This window comes from Leptinotarsa decemlineata, unplaced genomic scaffold (assembly GCF_025532065.1).
Source record: "Leptinotarsa decemlineata unplaced genomic scaffold, Ldec_3_MD MMD2_tig00001393_RagTag_RagTag, whole genome shotgun sequence".
NCBI classification, from domain to species: Eukaryota; Metazoa; Arthropoda; class Insecta; order Coleoptera; family Chrysomelidae; genus Leptinotarsa; species Leptinotarsa decemlineata.
Window position 1 is genome coordinate 3,429,855 of NW_027412562.1, and position 21,340 is coordinate 3,451,194.

Here is a 21,340-nt window from a genome sequence, read left to right on the forward strand (position 1 = left end):
AAGGTGAATGTCACTGCAAATGAATTTTATAGATGGTATCTTAATAATGGACTATTAGTTAATGTATCCAAAACTTTTTATATGAATAATGATGTTAGCTATTTGATAACAACCAATAATAAAAGCATTCAACAACTGACTTCCATTAAATTTCTTGGAATTGTTATGAACCATAAGATGACATGGGAGGAACACCTCTATGCTCTTGTGCGAAAATTAGACACTACATGCTTTCTTATTAGGCAGCTACAAAGAACAGTATCTCTGCAAAACTGTCATATTTAGCAAGGTATGAGATGCTCTAATCGCTTTAAGGAACTGTTTGGTGCAACTCACAAATTGTCAAATTAAAATTACTTCAGGAATGCTCTTTACATATACTTGGAAGAAAACATATTTAATTTTTTCCAGGAATTTTTTATGAAAATGTATGTTCTTTAACGTGTTGCTGTCTTAATGTTCTCTGTTTGTACGATTGTTTCCTTTTATTAATAAACAGATGGTAGTTCTTTCAATACATAGGTACTTATATTTTTGTAGCTTTCAATGTTCTTTGACATACAACTGTTCTTTCACTTATGACCCGATAAGAGTTCTTTTAATATATACTTATTTTATCTGTACTGCTGTAGCTTCTGTTATGACTGGTCCAATAATTTTAGATGACTATACATTTGTATGGACTTCGATGATGAATAAATTTTGATTTTATTCATTATTAAGTAAAACATACTTTTCCTTTATACTACAAAATTAATATAAACATGCGCGAGCAGTTTTTTACATATTTATGATCAAGTTGTATCTACCAACCAAAGTACTTGGCTAAATTGCTTCCTAGAAATTTAGTTGATTGTACTTGTTTTTAGTATTTGTTTCTAATTTATATCAGAAACGAAAGTATCACTTTGAAATTGTAATCTTTTCTCTGATCTACTTTTCAATATTTTGCATGAAATTTATTTTTCAAAATAGTTTTTTTTACAAAAATAATGACTTATAATGCTTCAGAATAATTTTGAAATCTTTAAATAAATTACATATCAATAATATTGACACCTTTTTTTTTAAGTAGAGTTTTGACTGAAAATGTAATAAATACATAAGAAAGATTTCTCATGAGCAATAAATAGAATTTAAGAAATTGTATCACAAACAGAATGATATTCAGTACATTGGAATGCCTTATTCAATTAGTAAAAAAAAACTATTAAAAATATTACTTACTGGTTTTGCGTCTCTTTTCAGTTTCCAGTTCCCCTTTCCTCTTTCCTAAAAAATAATAATAACCGTTTGTTTAGCACAAGACTAAAAAAATACAATTTTTAAGAAAGAAATCGCATATTTAGAACATATACAAATAAAATTTCACAGGTAAAACAAATGTATTCATTACATCACTTGTCGTCCAAAAGATATGATGTCAAGATTTGTAAAATACAAGTTTAAATATAAAGTAAAAGTACGTTCTAACAATCAATGCATGAAACAATATTATTGTGAGGAATTTTGATTGAAATATTTCGAAACTTTCTGAAATTTATATGTCGGTTGGTAGTTGATTGTGAGCTTGAACTAGTGAATAACTGGTAGACTGTTGGAGAACATAATGAAAATTTTTCGATACTAAAATGGATGAATCATATTACTTTCTTAGGATTTTATAGACAAATGATGAATGAAATATGATTCTTTCTTGTTCTAGAGTAGAGAAAGAATATTATATTGATAAAAAACTTCATTTATTCCCAGAGTAACATAAGCTTTTGGGAAAGCAATTATTAAAAAACAATTTTTACTCTGTTTCGCCTTGCATAAAATAGTCCAATTTCTTTTCCTCTGAGTTCAGGTGGATGCCTTCCTGTATTACTTGATTGTGAGGTTCCTTCGCCTCCTTCATTAATGTTCATATTTCCATACATGTCGTCTCTTTTTCTCTTAAAGCCTCTTTTTGGCATGTTTAGTACCTAAATACTTGAATACTGTAGAATAAAAATTGTTATTTTCCAGTTCAATTATTGCTGATCACCCCACTTATCGCTAGAAATTCATAACCCACTAGGTACTTTTGAAAAATCAGCGTTACAACTAAAAAACCGGGAGAATGAATATTCCATAAATGATTTCATATTATAAATTATGGGATAACCTAATTGAAAAATAACATGAATCACCCATTAACATCATAATATGGACTGGTCATTAAAGAGAGAAAACTGACTTCAACACCTTAAAAGGGTGGAGAGATCCATGTTTTGGCAATACGTATTCATAAACTTGTATGTCATATCAACGTCATGATGTTTTACGTGTTGCATACTTTCACTGTAAATATTTTGGAATTTTGATTTATTTGTATATGAGTTTTGAGTATTTCGGTATTTTTTAGACTTTTTGATTATGGTGATTATTCAATTGAAAGTTAATACGGATTAATTGGGCATAGAAGTGTTGAACAAATGCGCATTTCAAGTGCTTGTGTGTGATTGATTTGTTTTCTTTTGATAATAGTAATTTTTCATTTTTCAGTTCCTGTGGATTGTTTAGACTATTTCAATCAAGACCTCATTTCGTGATTTCTGTAACTTGCGTTGCTGATAAATAAGTTGAACAGATTAGTAGAGATATATAGTTTACTTGTGATACACTGTTTGGAACCTTTGGTGTAGTAGGTGATGAATATTACTGGAGTTTCTTTCCCAACACCAAACGGTTATTTCAACACCTCGACACGTGTTTCGATCACTAAGTGATCATCTTCAAGAGGAAGATGAAACTGGTGTGAAAATAACGGTTTGGTGTTGAGAAAGAAACTCCAGTGATATCAATATATAGTTTAGTTCAATAGAAAGTCTAATTTATAGAAGTTCAGAATAAATTCAATTCATTGAAATATGGTTAGGGCCATATAATTAGTAAAGTTTCAACTATTGGAAATAATTCAAATTCATTCAAGCAAATACATGAATTGAAAGATGTTTCAACCTCAACTTCAATAATCTAAAACGAAAACACTCAGTATTCACAATTCCATCTTTTAATATTCTAAGTTCATAGACATCAAAATTGATACGATTACCGGATATGGAAAGTTTCACGGATACATATTAAGTATTTTACCATAGTACGGTGACCGGAGCAAAGTTGCAACCTCAGCATATGTATCTCTATAAATATTGAGGGAGGTCAAAATCATCAACAGAAAGTATTGAGATATTCATTCAGTATTCATTGATCACTCTTAAGAAACGGTTCCAGAGCATTTTTAGAATGCAGCACATCTTCTTTTCTTCGATCCTGATGGGTAGCAGTATAATGTAAGTGTTTGATGATTCTTTGTATTTTTCTCAAAAATAACTATTTAATGTTAGTTCATTCGGAGCGTATTTTTTCTCGTTTTTTCATAATTAATGTCTTATTAGGTTTCTAAATGAGTTCTCATTATTTGGATGAATGAGGGTTGGGTGAAACTGCGATAAATCCTCTCGTAATAAGCAAAGCGAGTAACGGGTTCCGACAATATTAGTTATGCCATAGTTCTTTTGTGCAGTGACATCATTTCCAAAACCGCGAATGTATATAAAAGTCTCCATATTGTCAAGTCTATGAAATCAATATAAAGAAGTAGGGTTAACTTCTACATGTTTTTCAGATTCATTTTTATAGCCACAACTCTCAAAGGTATCAGCCATCAGGGTTTGTATATAAGGAGGAATTACGAAAGCAAAGATTTTGACCGCCACATTTGTGATATCACTAGAGGAAGCGAGCGCTAAAGTTGAATATGATATGACGGAATGTAAACAAAAATTATAATCCCGCAGAAACATGTATTGAAATTGGCATGCTTAACACTTTCGAGCCTATTTGTGTACCTCCGCTAGACAGTTTATTTTTGAGTTCAATTTGATGAGAAGACTGAAAAGTTACATTGTTTTTGAATAAAATGAAGAATAAAACCCATTTTCAATTTACTTCAAAAATAAAATATTTACAGATACAACATTCAAAGTTTGGATTCCGTTAGCCAATGGAACGTTTGTGGTTTTCTATCAGCTGTGGTATTGATGATAACGTTGATTATAGTGGGGCCATCTTTCATCGTCAGAGCTTCCTTAACAGCTTTTCTCAATTCCGGGACATTGTTAACGAAGAACCCGCGACTGCCAAAAAGACTCATCATATTTTCGTAACGGGTTACGCTTGACAAACATCCTGGAGGCGTTCTGAAATATATACATACGTTAATACAATAAGTTTTCAGAAAACAAAAAAAAGTTGTCATATAGTCATATCCACTGAAAATCAAGAAATTGATGAAATTCAATAATGAGTTTTGAACAAATTTGAGTATCAGTTTCTAGATTGATACAATACAATGATGGCAGCTATAAGGTGATTGTTTTCACCACGAATAAGTTAATTTTTTTAGGAACCTTCAAACTAAATTGCTTAGTAAAGTTTTCAGGTTTACCCCCCACATTACAAAAACTTTCAAAATATCGAGAAACATTAACTCCGCCACAAAAATTGACAGCTGGCGTATAAAATACCAACATTTTGTGAAATATGGAAGGGTACTCATCTTTAAATCTCATATTTTGTTTGGATCTAAGAATATTGAATGAAGAAATGAAGTTAGTTGGTTGCTAAATTTAGCACATAATCAGACCACGATTTTTTTCGCTTCTGCGTGCCATACACAAACAAGTATGAAAGCCAAGACAATCGAAAGAATCCAAAAGATGATAAAAAGCAACTCATTTTCCAAACTTTACGCTTAATGGACAGCAGTGAGAAATTCGTTGAGGAAACAAAGTTTCTTGGGATAACGTTTGACTACAAACTGAATTGGAGCGCCTATATTCACGATGTTAAGAAATCTTGTCAAAATGGTTTGAACCTAATGAACGTCTTGTCAAATCACACCCGGGGAGCGGACTGCAATACTTTGTTAACCATCCATCGGGCGCTAATAAGATCTAAAATAAGATTATAGATGTATTGCCCACTCTACTGTAAATAAGTCAGCTCTTGTCATTGATGTGATGTCATTCACCATGCCGCTATCAGGATAGCCTTAGGAGCATGCCGTAGTAGTCCAGTGGAAAGTTTATTTATTGAAGCAGGAGAGCAGCCTCTCGATCTTCGCGGTGAATACATAACCATTACGTATGCTGCAAGAATTTTTGATAATATAAACAACTCCGCCTATCACTATACCTTCAGTAACAGATTTCCCCTTCTTTTCGATCAAAGTAATAAAGGTGCATTACCACTCTACGCAAAAATGTCAAAAATTCCTAATAATCCTGAAGTTCCTAAAAATGTCATGTCACTTGGTTTCTGCTCTCCACCACCCATCACCATGGACCATAAAGATTCCAACGCCTAACTAACCGCCCACAGAAAAAATGATATCACACCAAGTTTTATCCAAAAAACTTTCTCTGAAATAATCTCCAACTACAAGAAATACAATCACTTATACACAGATGCTTCGAAATCTTCTGATTGTGTGGGCGCAGCCGTCATCACAAGAGATATGGAGCATGCTTACCGTCTGCCGCCAATCTGTAGTGTTTATACAGGTGAATTATACGTCATAGATCAAGCCGTAGCACACTGTGAAAGACTGGACGGCAACTCTGTTATCACCGATTCTCTCAGCGCAATTCATGGAATCAGACAGGTATACTCAAGCAATTCACTACTTGTCCGTATGAAGAAAAGGGTATCCAAGCTAATGCAGAACCAAAAATGTATCAAATTAATCTGGATACCTTCCCATACTGGAATCTGAGGCAATGAGAAAACCGATGCGGTCACTTGTATGTTACAGTTACTTCTTCCGCAACACTGTTTGAACAAATTCCCCACTCAGATTACTTTAATACCATAAAGAAACTAATAGTAAACACTTGGAAAGAAAGATTTATGGCCATGGAATGAAATAAATTACGTAAGATAAATCTCGACATGCGCTTCCAGAATTACCAATCGGCCCAACGAAGACATCAAGTCATTCTTACTCGCCTCAGAATCGGATACACAAGACTAACACACCAACACCTTATGAAGAAAGAATATGCTGCGAAGTGTGATATTTGTGGTGTAATCAACAGTATGAAACACATTATCCTGGAGTGCCCAGTTTTTGAATATGAAAGACAAGAAGCAAGACTTTCCAGTGATCTCAATTCTGCCCTAGACGTGGTGAACTTGAACTCTTTACTAACCTTTTTGAAATCTATTCATGTATTACATAAAATATAATCATACCTAATTGTTCTCGCTAATAACACTTCGCGGTTGATGCGGTTATTTTTTTAATAAAAAAAGACAGGTAAGTCGAATACCCACATTTTGGCGAGAAATCATTTCAAACTATTTCAAAACATAATGTTTTTTGTTGAAATAATTTTGTCACATCTATCAAATACTGAATATATCAACTCGTAACACTATTTCAAATGAGTCATCAAAAAAAGTTTGAAAGTTAGGTGTTTCCATTTCCCATATATATGATTTTGTGCTCATTTGATCGTGCACGGCACATGCTGCCTCTAGACAATAGCGCTCTGACGAGGTTTATCTGCAGAATAAGCAGGAAAATCTCAAGAAACGTTTCACACTGGAACTGCGTGTTTGAAAATTCCATGCCATGTCGCCTAATGTGGTTGGCCACACTAATTAATATTTTCAGTCACTTCATGAAAAAAAAGTTTGAAAGTTAGGTGTTTTCATTGCCCATATATATGATTTTGTGCTCATTTGATCGTGCACGGTACATGCTGCCTCTAGACAATAGCGCTCTGACGAGGCTTATTTGCAGAATAAGTAAGAAAATCTCAAGAAACGTTTCACACTGGAACTGCGTGTTTGAAAATTCCATGCCATGTCGCCTAATGTGATTGGCCACACTAATTAATATTTTCAGTCACTTCATGAAAATTTAAAAATTAAATTTGATTCAGAATGCTGTATTTTTATTAGTATTGTCCCTATTAGAAAAATACATATCACTGAACTACAGTAAAGTAGTAAGAAATATATTACAATTTGTAATAGACCGGCAACACTACAACATATTTTCTAAGGCAAACCTCGTTGCGATTCCTTATTATTATGTTGAACGTTGAACAATGCATGATTGAAATATTAATAATTTCGAGGTTTGGGATAATTTGTACATTTTTGCGTTACATTGGTAGACGGTAGTTGTTGAATTCAGCCGCTGGAGAAAACGACACCTGTCAAAAGTTTCAATTTTTTATTACTCTGATGGTGAAAGTTGGGCCATATTTTGGCATGTTTGTGAAAATAATAATTTTAAATCGATAATTAATCGATTTTCCAGCAATTACTAGTTTATAAAAAATAACGATTACTGTATTGTTGTTTTTTTTTAATTCAATGAAAGATGCTTGTGAGTATGCTCTCCTCGGTATATCTAACCACATAAAGAAAATCATATGAAATAGTTAGGTTTTTTAGTATACTTACACCTTTGCAATTTCTGTCACTTCTACGTCTCTGATTTCTTTGAATACATCGGGATCCATTCCAGTATATATTCCAGAATTGTTTACAATCACGATAGTAATAGGCAATTTATACCTCACCATGGTTTCTATTTCCATACCGGAGAAGCCGAATGCTGAATCACCTTCAACACAAATCACTCTTTTGTCTGGCTCGTTGTCTCTACAGTATAATGCTGCTGCGATTCCAAAACCCATACCAACCTAAAATAAATCATGATTTATAATATATTCAAGGCATTATAAAAGAGTATGAGCAAAGTAACGATTTCTACAGTTGGGTCAACGAAAGAATACATGTGCGTCAACAATAAAATACGCGATTCAACACATACTTCAATACAGCATCCTTTTCTTCTACAAATGCCAAAGACTGACATAATAGTTAAAATTTGTGTTTAGTTGAAACAAACCAGAAATGTAATGTTCGTAATAGTCATCTTGGTTTTAAACAATTGGAGCCTGGATCTCTTACCCTCACAGCTGGCGTTCGTCAGAAGTTCGTCTAAAAGTCCTCAGACTTTCAGACTCAAATTCAGGAACTAGACATCATCAAAGCGATGGTGGAACAGACTTTGGCTAAAAGACAGCAGGAGCCTCGCAAGGAAGAAAAGCTGTCACAACCAGTGCTTGCACTTCCCTAAATCAGAGGATTATCGGAAAGGATAAAAAGAATTGGGTCCAAGTACAAAATCAGAACCTGCTTCAGATCCGGAAACACTATCCGTAGCAGCCTCACGAAAACTAGGCCATCAAACACGGACTGCGATTTCAAGAATTGCATTTACCGGATATCCTGTGAGTGCGGAAAATCCTTTATAGGTGGAACTAAGAAGGCATTGAATGTTCGCATTGCCGAGCACAAAAATCACACACAGCGAGGGAAAACCAGCAAATCAGGAATAGCAGAGCGTGTTTGGACTCAGATCATATACAGGGAGGAACATTGGTTTAGGAGGAAATTCAAGGAAGCCGCATACATGTTGTCCAACAACGTATTCAGCTAAGCTAGCGTAGAGATACGCAACATATGGAAACCCAAAATCAAGCGAAAAATGGCCAACTCCCGCCAAACGGCCATCTCCCACTAAACCGGTGAAGCGGAAAAAGGAAAGTGGAGACAAGAGAAAGTACTTGAATGACGCATAAATAGTCATTTCTCGGAGAAATTAGTCCAGTCATCACCCGAAGACGATTGTGGATACTAATAATCGAAACGTCGCGAAGTAGATTGGCTTGGAATCTCTTTATTTTTTTTTTATTTTTTGTTCAATTGCTCTATTTTTAGTTGTATTTAATTTCACTACTATTTCATTTCAGATTTTTTTGCTTACTATAATATTTTCAGCTATTATTTTTCAATTCTTCTTTTTTTCAGTTCTTTCAGGGATTTCGAATTATTTTACATATTAGACAATGGAAGTCTGAACTAATGAAATTCAACTCATTTTGTAGTCTCTTCAGAATTGCGTGAGATGAAAAACAGAGGTTGCATCTTTAGATGCAACCAACTGATCTTCAGCCTTTCCCGTTTCAGTAAATGTTCACATTTATTTGTTGTATCATTCTGGGAATAAATATATCATTATTATTATATTGCTCGGAGCCGCTTGTCCCCAGGCGCCAGAAGCATACATGATGACAGGCTTGAACATCGTATTGTAGTTGGTAAATTTGTTTTTCTAACTCATTTTTGACTTTCTGTTGTTCAGAGGGTACAGACTTCTGATCCGACCCTCGATCTTTGTCTTAACGGATTTAGTGTGCGGGTTCCAGGTAAGCCTACGGTCTATTAGAAGTCCGAGGTACTTTACCCGCGCTTGCCAGTCGATCTCCCTTCCAGAGACTCTCACTTTCCTAGCCGGAGAAAAAATCGTTCTCCGCCTGAGTCTTTAACGGGTTCAAGGTACCAGCGCTCGAGGTCGTCCAATGCACGTTGCATGTAGACGATCCCGAGCTCCTGACCCATTGGAAGATGAGAGGAGAGCCGTGTCGTCGGCGTAGAGAGACACATTCACACGCTCGGACCTCGGAAGGTCGCTGGTGTAGAGCGAGTATAGCGTGGGAAAGAGCACGGCTCCCTGTGGCACTCCAGCGAGGATCTCTCTGTTGTCAGACAAGGAGCCCCCTACTCTAATCTGAAATGTTCTGTCTTTCAGGAAAGACCCAATCCATGCCTTCATGCCACACACGGCCGAAGCCTTTCAAAATGTCTAAAAGGACAACGTGAACTTTATGATTATTGTTCAGCTCTTCGATGGTGTTTTCGACCAGTCTTAGAGCCTGTATCTCGGTGGAGTGTTCTCTCCTGAATCCGACTTGTTCGTTAGGCAGAACATTTCGGTCCTCAACTTCTTTGTTGAGCCTTTGCAGAACGACTCTTTCAGCCAGCTTAGGCGCCGACGAGAGCAGACTGATATGTGGAAAGTCATCTTCGTTTCAAGCAGGTTGGAGCCCAGCTCCCTTACCCTTAGGACTGATGCTCGTCAGAAGGACGAGCGGTTCAAGACTGATTATTTGGTGGCGGTATGAAAGTTCTCAGACATCGTTACCGCCCTTCATGGTGAACCTCTACCTGGCTGGGGTGTTTGGATGAAGATGTTGTTCATCTTCTAACGGAGGACATGAGGGCCTCATTCGACAGAGTGTCTGGGCCTTCTATATCGGGAAGGGTCGTCTACAGTATAATCCATAGATTCCCTGAATAACGGATCAGACTTATATTGCTGGAGTCAACTGTTCTTAAAGGACAAACCTGAGTGAGTAAGAGCGATGGCACGAAGACACCATCTGTGGGGCCGACAGAGAACTCAATTCTCGAATATCGAAGATGAGCGTGGCTTTCTGTTCTCCTGCTTAGCGCTTAGAGCCATCAATCTTGAAGTAGTCCATAGCCTTAACACCGGCTCGATCATTCAATCAATCTTGAGAATTTCTGCAAGAAGAGTATTGTGAGACAAATCTAAGAGGTGCAGCAAAAGAAATAAATCAAACCATGTAAGAAATGGACCATTCCAGTATAATTGATTGTATATCTGGAAGAGGAGTCACTTTCAAGTGTATCACTCCCTCTTCACCTCATATGGGAGAAGCTTGAAAGAGATTGTTTGGAATAGTAAAAAGAAGTATTAGCAAAGTTCTCCATGATCAGAGTCTTCGAGAAAAAACACTGCAAACTGTTTTTGCCTAAACGGGAAAGATCGTTAACTCTCGACCTTTGACGAGAGTATCGACTATCCCTACCAATGCAGATTCACTTACCCCGAACCATTTCTTGATTGGTTATTCCGGTGGTGATGGGAAGTTAGTACCATTGAAAACAAGTGAGAAGGGAAGGGAAAATATCTCGCATGTTATCACATTCTTTGTAGAATACATGAAAACATTTCAATGTGGCATTAATATACTGTACTCTGTCCAACCAAGCAACGGAGTGCTCCAAAACATTATCATGCTTAATGCACGTGATGTCCCAGGAAAGGCTGCTTGTTCAGAGTCGCGCTGAGATAATATGCGGCTGGGTATAGACATTTGACATCGTGAAAATTTTAAACATTAAAATACCGTATGTGTACATTCCACAGGCGTTGAAACGTAATTGACCACTTCGACGCTGTAACAATGAATTCCCCAGTTGGTTGCAATTAAATCTGATTGGCTAGCGTAAGGAATCACACGCTAAAAGGTGAGACCTGGTTAGTCCTTAGCTCGTACAAGTTTCTCAACTTCTGAGAGTTGTCGTTCGTATAGGGGCGACAGCTGATTGACGGAAAAACATATTTTAAACAGATTTTTTAAGAAGACTTGTTTATTTTACATAATAGATGCAAATGGAGAATCTCAGGTTGTTATTGCAATACATTACTAAAGATCTCGAATTACAAATATCAATAATAAATGGTTCAATATAAATTCCACCATCATTAGAAAATTAATTAATTAATTCATTTGATGTTCCTGTTAATAACAAATAAGAAAAACATTCATGTGCTACTCGCTATCAGCTGATTTTGAAATACAATTGTATCAGTCTTTATGAAATTTATTCTTCAATTTACTTATAATTTATTAATATTTATTAATAATTCATTTTATAATATTATATGTTATGAAAATTCCACCCCTGTAATTTTGAACCCATCAAAATACGTTTATTTTGACAAATCACCATGGCAAAGGAGGTATTTTAGTGTCAATTTTTTCTCGTGGGATACCCAACGAATTATACTGAAACTTTTTTAACGTTTACAACAGACCATTTTTGACAGCTTAATGGCGAAAATGCAGGACTTTGAATGTTTTCAATTGAGGGTCTATATCTGATAAAATATATATAATATTTGGACATTAATTTGATCACCTTTTTCCCATTCAGTACTTTAAATTTTGCGTAGTTTAGATGCAAATATTCGTGAACAATTCGGAACTCTTCAAGTTGGAGCCAGAATCTTCTATTAATGCGAGTAAATAAGTCATGGTACGATAATTGATCATTACATTAGACAATTTCAGGCATTTTTTGCATATGGTATGATTTTCAAATCGATTAATTTTTTAAACGAAGAATTTTGTTAGTTTTACTGGCTCTGCAATATTCTTTATTGCAACAAAACACGAGTTTTTTTGATGTTGTTTTTTTGATTCTATGATCGATGCTTGCTCATGCTAGTTATGAACTCCATACCATTAAAGTGCGCATAACCCATATTAATAAAAACGCAAAAAAAACAATTTTCTACCGCATGTACTTACTCAAAACTTATGCAAAATTGAAGAATATAGTATTTTCTATCTTGAAATGGTATTCTCATGCAACTACAATGAAAATAATTGGGATTGTTGAAAATGAAAAAATAAATTTTAAAAATATTTGATTTTCCACCACAATTCGATGTGGAATTTTCTCACCGAATTCCACGCGTGGCCAAATTAATATCCAAAAATTTTTTCTCGCTGATGAATATTTCTAGAAAATTTCAAATATTCAAAATATTCATGAGCTCGAAAAAATTTCCGGAATATATTTTACACTTACTGACCCTTGAGACAGACCAAATATACGGTGGCTTAATGCACAGATAAATGCACACTTTAATTATGAAATATAAAAATATAATTAACTTACTGATGACTTGATAGTGTGTCATAATGTGATTTGGCTTTCCTTGCAGAAGGCTGCTCACTTTCACTTTCTAAATCATCATCTGTCAGACATATTTTATTTTCATTTATTTTTGAAAATTATTTATTAAGTAGAACACAGGTTATGTATACTGTAGTAAACACAACTGTATACACTATAGTTATCCGAACTCAGTGTGGCAAAAGAGAGAATCGCACAGTCGCTTGCGCATGGCGACTCGTCGCCATACCAGCAATCGGTTTTACGTGCGGCTATAGATGTTACACATCAAAGCGTATTCTGCTTTCAATTAATTGTCCAAAGATTAGTATTTTCTTACATTTGACAATTTGAATGTTGAAAGTAAAAGTAAATATGTTAAAAATTGATTGCACCTCAACTACTGGAGAGCACTGAGATCATTAATTTTGTCCCTAAAACTGAAAACTATCAATACGCGTTATTGATATGACGCTTTTTGATAATTTAGAGGCATGTTTCATGGATATGAAATTGAATTTCAACCTGCTACTTTCAACTCACCCCCATTGTTCCAAATGTTCCAGCATCCAGTCTGTGCCTAGGTTGATTATTCAATAACATCGACCTTCCAATATCCATGGTATTAGCTCCTTCACTAACAATGATACAGTCTTCAGGCAAACTGTCAAATAAATTCTTGAAAACCGCATAATAATTCAATGGAACAGACACATCTGCAGCCATCGCCTACAAAAAATTAAACGCAGCTATATTTTTAATTATTCTCACAATTAGTACTAGAACTATGTACTATGTTATATTATCATTATCAACTTCAGATTCAATTGAACTTCCCCGTCTAATTCCCTACGCACAGATTTCATCTTCTGTAGGTTTGCTCATTCATTCCCCTTTCCCGTTTATCTTCTGCAGTGTGTCATATATATGTACAAAAATGTAAAACAAGAGTAGAATAAATTATTATTATTATCATTATTACTTTCCTTTAAGAATCAATAAAAAAAAAGGTTACTTATGTACACCTTTATTTTGAATGACCAAGTGACCCGCCAAAATTATCATTATTGGGATAACCGAAATATTAGGATTTGGTATTCTGAAAATTTCTCCAATGCTACTAATTTTTTACAAATATTATTTGTTTGCCACTTTTCAGTTCATTACCACAGTATAGAATAATACAACCAGTAGGCTCTCTTACCACGTGAGCTGCCCGAGTTGCCGGGACCTTCAACCGCTCTTAGGATGAGATTCTCATCCAACGCGTTCAGTGCTGTAGTATCGAAGGATTCGACGGGCCCACCGGCACCGGATTAGTTATAATCAACGGCCGAAAATTGATATCGTGTTCAGTTTATTCGCTGTTGTTATTATTGTTTTTAGTTTTTGTAGTTGTTATTATTGTTGTAGTTTTTTTGAACCAAAGTGCTACCGAAGTAGCCCAAAAAATTAACCAGGCATTTGGCAATGACAGTGTTGATGAACGCAGATTGTTTTGCAAAATTTCGTTCCGGAGATTTTGGCCTCGAAGATGAGCCCAGAAGTGGTCAGCCTACAGTAATCCAGGAAGATTTGAGGATCCTGGTGGAAACTGACCCATCACAAACGGTGGCCGTTAGCTCCCATGCGGTTTTTGATGGTTTGAAACATATTGGAAAGGTCCAAAAGTTCGAAATGATTTGCCCAAGATTTGAACGATCGACAAAAATCGTCACATTGCGAGGTCTCTTTTCCTTTGCTTTTGCGCAACCAAAACGATCCTCTTTTGGACCATAGTTACTGTATGGTTGTCAGAAGCTGGTGTGACCGGACCAAACCATCACATCAGAGTCCTTATGTGGGAAAATAGACTATATGTATCTGAAATTTCGTCAGCAGCAGCCGGCATTGGGCAACAGAAGAGGTCTGATGCTGATCCACAACAACGCTCGTTCGCACGTTTCACAAAACGTTGAAGTCCTGCCTCACGTACCGTATTGCACAGACCTCTCGCCAACCGACTACCATATTTTCAAGCACTTCGATGATTTTCTCACCGGTAGAACCTTCGCCAATCAGGACCAGGCAAAACAACCTTCATCGACTTTATCGAATCTCGAGCACACAATTTTTATGCGGACCGAACTAATCGACTTGTGTTACGTTGGCAAATTTGCACCGATTGAAATATTACAGTTCAACGTAGACTCATACAAACTGGTAAAACTTCTGAAACAACCTAATAGATAAAGACAGAAACATTGTACCTTAACAATTTTTTGATTTTCTTGGCATTTCTTCTTCAAAAGTTTCCACCATTCGCTACGATCACTGTAGACATAATTTTGCTTTTGCAAACCATCTGCTATTTGTCTCACCGCCGTTTTGATATCACTTTGAATGCCCACTTCAGATTTCACGCTGTTGTGAAGCTCCTCAGCGTTTAAGTCTACTTGGATGATTTTTACGTTTGGCGAAAATCTTTTGGGGCGACCAAAGTGGAGAATCCAGTTCAATCGTGCTCCCAAAAGGAGAATAACGTCTGCTTGCTGTAAAGCTGTAGATCTGAAAGGTGATTGCTTTTTTAAGATACTGGTCAGGTAATTTTGTGATATTCAGACTTCACAATTTGTAGTCCTTTGTAAGTGATATACCAATTAAAAAAAAGTAAGAATGATTTGCATGTGGTTATTTTGCCTTCATCTGTGAAAACGTGGGTTTGGAAAACAGAATTGAAGAAAAGCAAAAACAACCACAAGCAACAATGAAAACAGAAACTCTTGAATGTCTATTTTCTTCAATATTATTTGGAATACCGTCAGACATACTATAACTATACCTACCTAGCTGATCCAACACATTTTGGTGAAGTATCAGGAACTACTCCTTTACCCATTGGAGTAGCTAAAAATGGCAAATTGGTACATTCTATCAAGTCTCTAACTTCTTTTTCTGCTCTGGAATATGCGGCACCTTTTCCCACAATCACTAAAGGATTCTTTGCTTGACATATCACAGAAATGGCTCTACTTATATCTTGAGGGTTGGGATAAATCTGTGGAATCGGGGTTGGTCCATATTGGTCTGGAATGGAATCCTCTGATACTCGACCTATGAAGTGAGCGAAAATTTTGAAGATACCAGTATTAATTCGAATTCACAATTTTCAAAATATCTCATTGTTTTTTTGTCAGCAGTACAGATAGTTCGAGTGATAACTGTTATCGAAACATCGTGAAGTAACTTGGTTTGGAATCTTTCAATTTTATATTTTCAATTTTCATTTCTTGTTGATGATTTTTTAATTTTTCCAGCTCGTGTTGATAGTTCAATTTTCTTGGTTTTTTTGGTTGTTGCTTGTAGGTATGTTATTTCACTGTAATTTCATTTTTTTGCTCAATGAAATTGTTTTTTCAGCTAATCTTTTTAATTTTTTACAGATTCTTTCAGGGATTTCAAATCAATTTATATCATTTGGGAAAGAAAGTTTTTGGCTTTCTACTACTCCATCTTGATACAAAAAAAGGGGATGAGGGAATCTTCCGAAGAAAGGAAGGAAGTAATCAATTTGAAACTCTATACATGGATATGTAGATCATGCAAAGAAGTAACTCTCAGACACAAACTGAAAGAAAGTCCTCCTGAAACAGCTACTTTCATATAAACATTGAATTACATGAAAGAAAAAAAATTCTTTCGAAACAAATACTTCTATATGAACACTGAATTATACAGAAGATACTTTTCTCTACTCAGTACTCTACTGAGTACTCTACTGAGTAGAGTACTGAGTCCCCTTTTTTTGTATCAAGATGGAGTAGTAGAAAGCCAAAAACTTTCTTTCCCAAAAGTCAATCACTTCTAAAAATATAACCCCTTCAATTCAATTTATATCATATTAGACAATGGAAGTCCGAACTGATGAAATGCACATTGAAATTAAATTCATTATTACTTGAAATCCTGACTAACCTCTCAAGATATTGTCTGGGAAGTCGAGATACGCTGCTCCTGGTCTGCCAGTTTTTGCAAGACGAACAGCTTTTTCTACGTGAAGCGGAATCAGGGAGATACTGGCAGGTCTAGCGGAATATTTGCAGTAAGGTCTTGCCAATTCTACCTAAAATAGATGTTGCATCAGTCACAATTTTGCTGGATCATGAACCCTTCACAACTAAAATAAGCAATAATTTTGGATAATATAGTTAGCAGTAAAAATGTTGAAAAGTTGAGTTTAATGACAGATATTTAAAAAAAAAATCGGTCAATGCAGGAAAGATCGGATCCAAACAGCGGTATGCTTGGAATTCAAATGATTTCATTGCGGAATCACTGCATATACGATATCATCGTCTGGGAGAAATATTTGTTGATTAGAAACAGCTCCATTCTGTGGAAAAAATCCGTGTTCGATTACTTCCTCTATATTTTCATACTCTTCATCCAAGTTGATGTCAAGTCTTTAGATGTGTACTCCTTATTTCTATTTCTAGTCTCAGTTTCCTCCTTTTTTTAATGATCATACAGTGCATTTCTTTGATGTCCCCCCCTTTAATTTTTGAACGGGTCAACTCAAAAAATTGAAATTTGGGATAATGAAATTAATTCATGAATACTTTATTTTGAAGTGGAATTGACAGATGAAAATTTCAAGATGGCGACTGGGCACTATCTGGGAAAAAATTCAAATAGAAAGGGGGGACACATCATTTTGAAGCTCCTGACAAATATTTCACAACCCTAGAATATGAAGTCGATATCTTCACCTATTGCAAAATGACGGAACATTTAATAATTTCCTGAAGACAAACATATTAATATCGATATTTCTTGAAATATTCCTTTTAATCTGCCATATGGCAATTCCAACAACCCGATAAGGTTTGTTATTTTTTATTTATAAAAACGACAAAAAATGTCAGTACGACAATGAACATCATTGTTCAGTTAGAATATTCTTATTTAGTGTTCGGTTTCACTAGTAGAAAGATACCACGTCAAAAATATCTAAAATGGTCAATTATCGTCCATTGGAAAAAAAAAATTGAAGGTATTTTTATTAACGGTGCGACGCGTAACTTTCACGAGACCGAAAATATTTTCAATGAACGTTTTCCGAATCGTCCTATCTGTAGAAAATATTTGAGGGAACTTGTATCCAAATTCACAACTATCGGTAGCCCTCAGGTCATCCATCCATTCCGAAAGAACAGCAAGTGCAAATAATTGGTGAGATGGTAGTAAATCCTGAATAGTCTAATCAATTCCGTCGCAAATGTTTGTGAGGTGTCTCCTTTTACTGTGTGGTTACTTTCGAAGAGTAATAGGTATCATCCATACAAAATTAAAATGATACACCAATTAACTGAAGATGAACCTGATTGAAGAATAAAATTCTGCGAAATCATGATGGAAACTAATGCAAGGCATCCTTCCTATCTCCACAATATTTGTTTTAGTGACGAATGTACATTTTTTAAACGGCAATGTTCACAGACGAAATTGCCGTAATTGGAGTGACACCAACCCTCACGTTTTCCGGGAAACACATACCCAATATCCAGAAAAAATTAAAGTTTGGACAGGAATATTGGGAATCCATATTGTAGGACCTCCATTCATTGGTCAAAATTAAACAGGGAAACTGTATTTGAATATGCTGGAAACTACTGTTCACTCTCTCATCACTGAAATCGCTGAAGCGAATCCTAATCAATTCGATATGGATATTGTATTCCAACAAGATGGAGCACCACTATATTACTCCAGACAAGTAAGAAACTATTTGGATACTACTTTTTCCGGTTGTTGGATTGGCCGTCAAGGTCCTACAGAATGGCCATCCCGCTCGCCAGATTTGACACCTTTGGCCTTTTTTTATGGGGCTCATTGGGTGCAAGAGGTGAAGAAATTGAACCTGCTTCAATATTGGATACACGGCAGAGAATAATAAATATTTGTAGAGACATTGACGTTACTGTGTGTTCGAAAATGTTCGGCGTGAAATATCGGATAGGCTGTTCATATGTCAAGAAATTCAAGGCAACCATTTCAAGCATCTTCTGAACTGACCTCAAGCTTATTACCTTATATTATGTAGTTAAATGTCAATGCATCCAGGCAATCATTAAAAGTTCCGCCATTTTGTAGTAGTTGAAGATATTGACATTAAATTCTAGGGTTGTAAAGCATTTGTCAAGAGCTTCAAAAAGATGTGTCACAAGACCCCCCTTTCCATTAAATTTTTTTTCCAGATGGCGCCCAGTCGCCAGCTTGAAAGTTTCATCTGTCAATTTTACTTCAAAATGAAGTATTCATGCATTGATTTCATTATCCTATATTTCAATTTTTTGAGTTGACCCGTTCAAAAAATAAAAGGGGGGACATTAAAGAAATACACTGTATATGAACAACTGACCATATCAACATTTTATAAAATTTTATTCCTATCATTCTACTTGGTATTCTGTTATTTAGCGTCATTCTGTATCTTCCTAATCATCACTTGAATTCATTCTTTTTCATCACTCCAAGGTAGTTGCAAGTCTTGACATTTTCAATTTTGAAGTTGCCAGTTATTGAGCACTACTCTTTGTTTAATAATTTTTGTACTTACTTACTTACATTTTGATTTTTCTCATTAATATGCAGTCTATATTCCTTTGCTTCAGTTTCTTGTTCACTACTTGATTTTTACAGAAAGTCGAGAATATATGAATGACGCTCATCCTGGACGCCGATGAAAATGTCGAGAAAGTGAAAAAAATTGTTATGGAGAATCGTCGAATGACTTCAAGAGAAGTTGCTGAGGATGTCGGCATATCGGTTAGCTCATGATATGCAATTTTTTCGGAAGTTTTGAACATGAAGCGTGTGACAGCGAAGTTCGTTCCAAAATTGAAGAATTTTGACCAAAGAAACCGTCGCAGGAGCATTGCTCAAGAATTGTTGAATGACGTCAACGGCGATCCAGATTTGCTTGAAATCGTCATAACTGATGACGAATCATGGGTATATGATTATGACATCGAAACTAAAGTCCGATCGTCCCAGTGGAAGAGCCCAGGAAAAGCAAGACCAAAAAAAGCACGACAAGTTCGGATCAAATGTTTTCTTCGATTACTGTGGCTTAGTGTATCAGGTGCTCTTGTCACATGGTCGTACGATCAATGTTATATCTTGAAGTTATGTATATTCACGATGAAGAAAAACTCAAAGTCGTTTCCGCAATGTATTATCACCCTCAGATGTTAGAACGGTAAAACCATCAATCAGTACACGTTTCAAACGTATATAGGTTCATCTTCAGCTAATTATTCAAAAATTCTACAATAAAAGAAGAACAGCATAACAATATAAGAACTTGGTTCTAAATCATCTCAATGTTAGAACATCAGTTCCCTCACACCCCCATTAGACTGAGAGGTATGACATTTGAACTGGCTAACCCAAAAACCATTGAAGGTTATCCCGATATACATTTTGTGGGGTCCAATGACTAATCCATTAGTCATTGGTCACTGGTTAGCCAGTTCAAATATTATTCCTCTCAGTCTTATGGGGGTGTGAGGGAACTGATGGTCTTACATTGAGATGATTTAGAACCCAACTCTAAAATACACAAAATGGAGAAGGTCCATTTACCGCAACTGAGAGACGGGGCAAGGTTCCTCGATTCAATGTAACAATAGTTAATACAATGAAGTATGAAAATGAAGTATGAACAAAACGTATCAACGAAACTATGGAAAACTGTAAATGAAATGTTGAATATCCAGAAGAGTGAAGAAACAAACACCATTAGAGATCCAAACGGCAGGATGATAAACGAACCTTCTGAAATCGCAGAGAAATTCAATGATTTCTTCATTAATATCGGCAAAAACTTAGCAAAACGAATTGAGAAGCTCTCAAATTATGTAGAACATAAAAAAAATCATGAGAAAACAATTTTTTTGAATCCGACGGATGAACAGGAAATAAAAAATGTTATATATGAACTGAAAAATAAAAAGGCTCCGGGAATCGACGGTTAAATATTATAATTAATAAACCTCTGGAAACAGGTGAATTTCCCTCTGCCTTTAAGCTGTCGGTAGTCACGCCTATTTATAAAAGCGGAGATAAAACTAATATGAGTAACTATAGACCTATTTCCTTGATTTCAAACCTCGCCAAAATACTAGAAAAAATTTTGAAAACTATAGATTGAGCAAATTTATTAACAAATATGGATTACTTTCAACAACACAATACGGTTTTAGGGAGGGAAAATCTACCCAGGACGCAATTCAGGTGTTAACTGGAGACATCTACAATGCATTAGATAAAGGTATTCCATCAATAGCAGTATTTATAGATCTCACGAAGGCTTTCGATACCGTTGACCATTCCATTCTTCTACGAAAACTTGAGGACATAGGTATAAGAGGTTCATCATATGAATTATTAAAGAATTATCTAACAGACCGAGGACAAATATTGAAATTCAAAGGGAAAACGAGTCGAAAAAAATCCATTACATGTGGAGTACCCCAAGGAACGGTACTGGGACCAATATTATTCACAATATACCTCAACGACCTACTATGTGCGGAAAAAAGTGGAAAAATCACAAGCTTTGCTGATGATACTGTCCTTTTTTATACAGACAACAACTGGTATGACCTGAAAAATAAAATTCAAACAGACC

At 35.5% G+C, this 21,340-nt stretch overlaps 2 protein-coding genes across 2 annotated transcripts in view; both read right to left on the reverse strand.

Moving 5' to 3' along the window:
- The window catches only part of Rhau (ATP-dependent RNA helicase Rhau), a 46,927-nt gene extending 44,741 nt beyond the window's left edge, over nucleotides 1-2,186 (reverse strand). The window contains exons 1-2 of the mRNA XM_074175816.1: nucleotides 1,800-2,186; nucleotides 1,228-1,272 (exon numbers count right to left, since the gene is read on the reverse strand). Of these exons, the coding sequence (XP_074031917.1) occupies nucleotides 1,228-1,272; nucleotides 1,800-1,958 (204 nt within the window). The 5' untranslated portion in view covers nucleotides 1,959-2,186. The remainder of the gene's footprint in view (nucleotides 1-1,227; nucleotides 1,273-1,799) is intronic.
- Nucleotides 2,187-3,954: 1,768 nt separating this feature from the next.
- Hacl (2-hydroxyacyl-CoA lyase) overlaps nucleotides 3,955-21,340 on the reverse strand; it is a 34,202-nt gene continuing 16,816 nt past the window's right edge. Inside the window, exons 3-8 of the mRNA XM_074175817.1 lie at nucleotides 16,621-16,768; nucleotides 15,492-15,759; nucleotides 14,916-15,213; nucleotides 13,210-13,395; nucleotides 7,507-7,748; nucleotides 3,955-4,226 (exon numbers count right to left, since the gene is read on the reverse strand). Coding sequence (XP_074031918.1) covers nucleotides 4,007-4,226; nucleotides 7,507-7,748; nucleotides 13,210-13,395; nucleotides 14,916-15,213; nucleotides 15,492-15,759; nucleotides 16,621-16,768 — 1,362 coding nt within the window. The 3' untranslated portion in view covers nucleotides 3,955-4,006. The remainder of the gene's footprint in view (nucleotides 4,227-7,506; nucleotides 7,749-13,209; nucleotides 13,396-14,915; nucleotides 15,214-15,491; nucleotides 15,760-16,620; nucleotides 16,769-21,340) is intronic.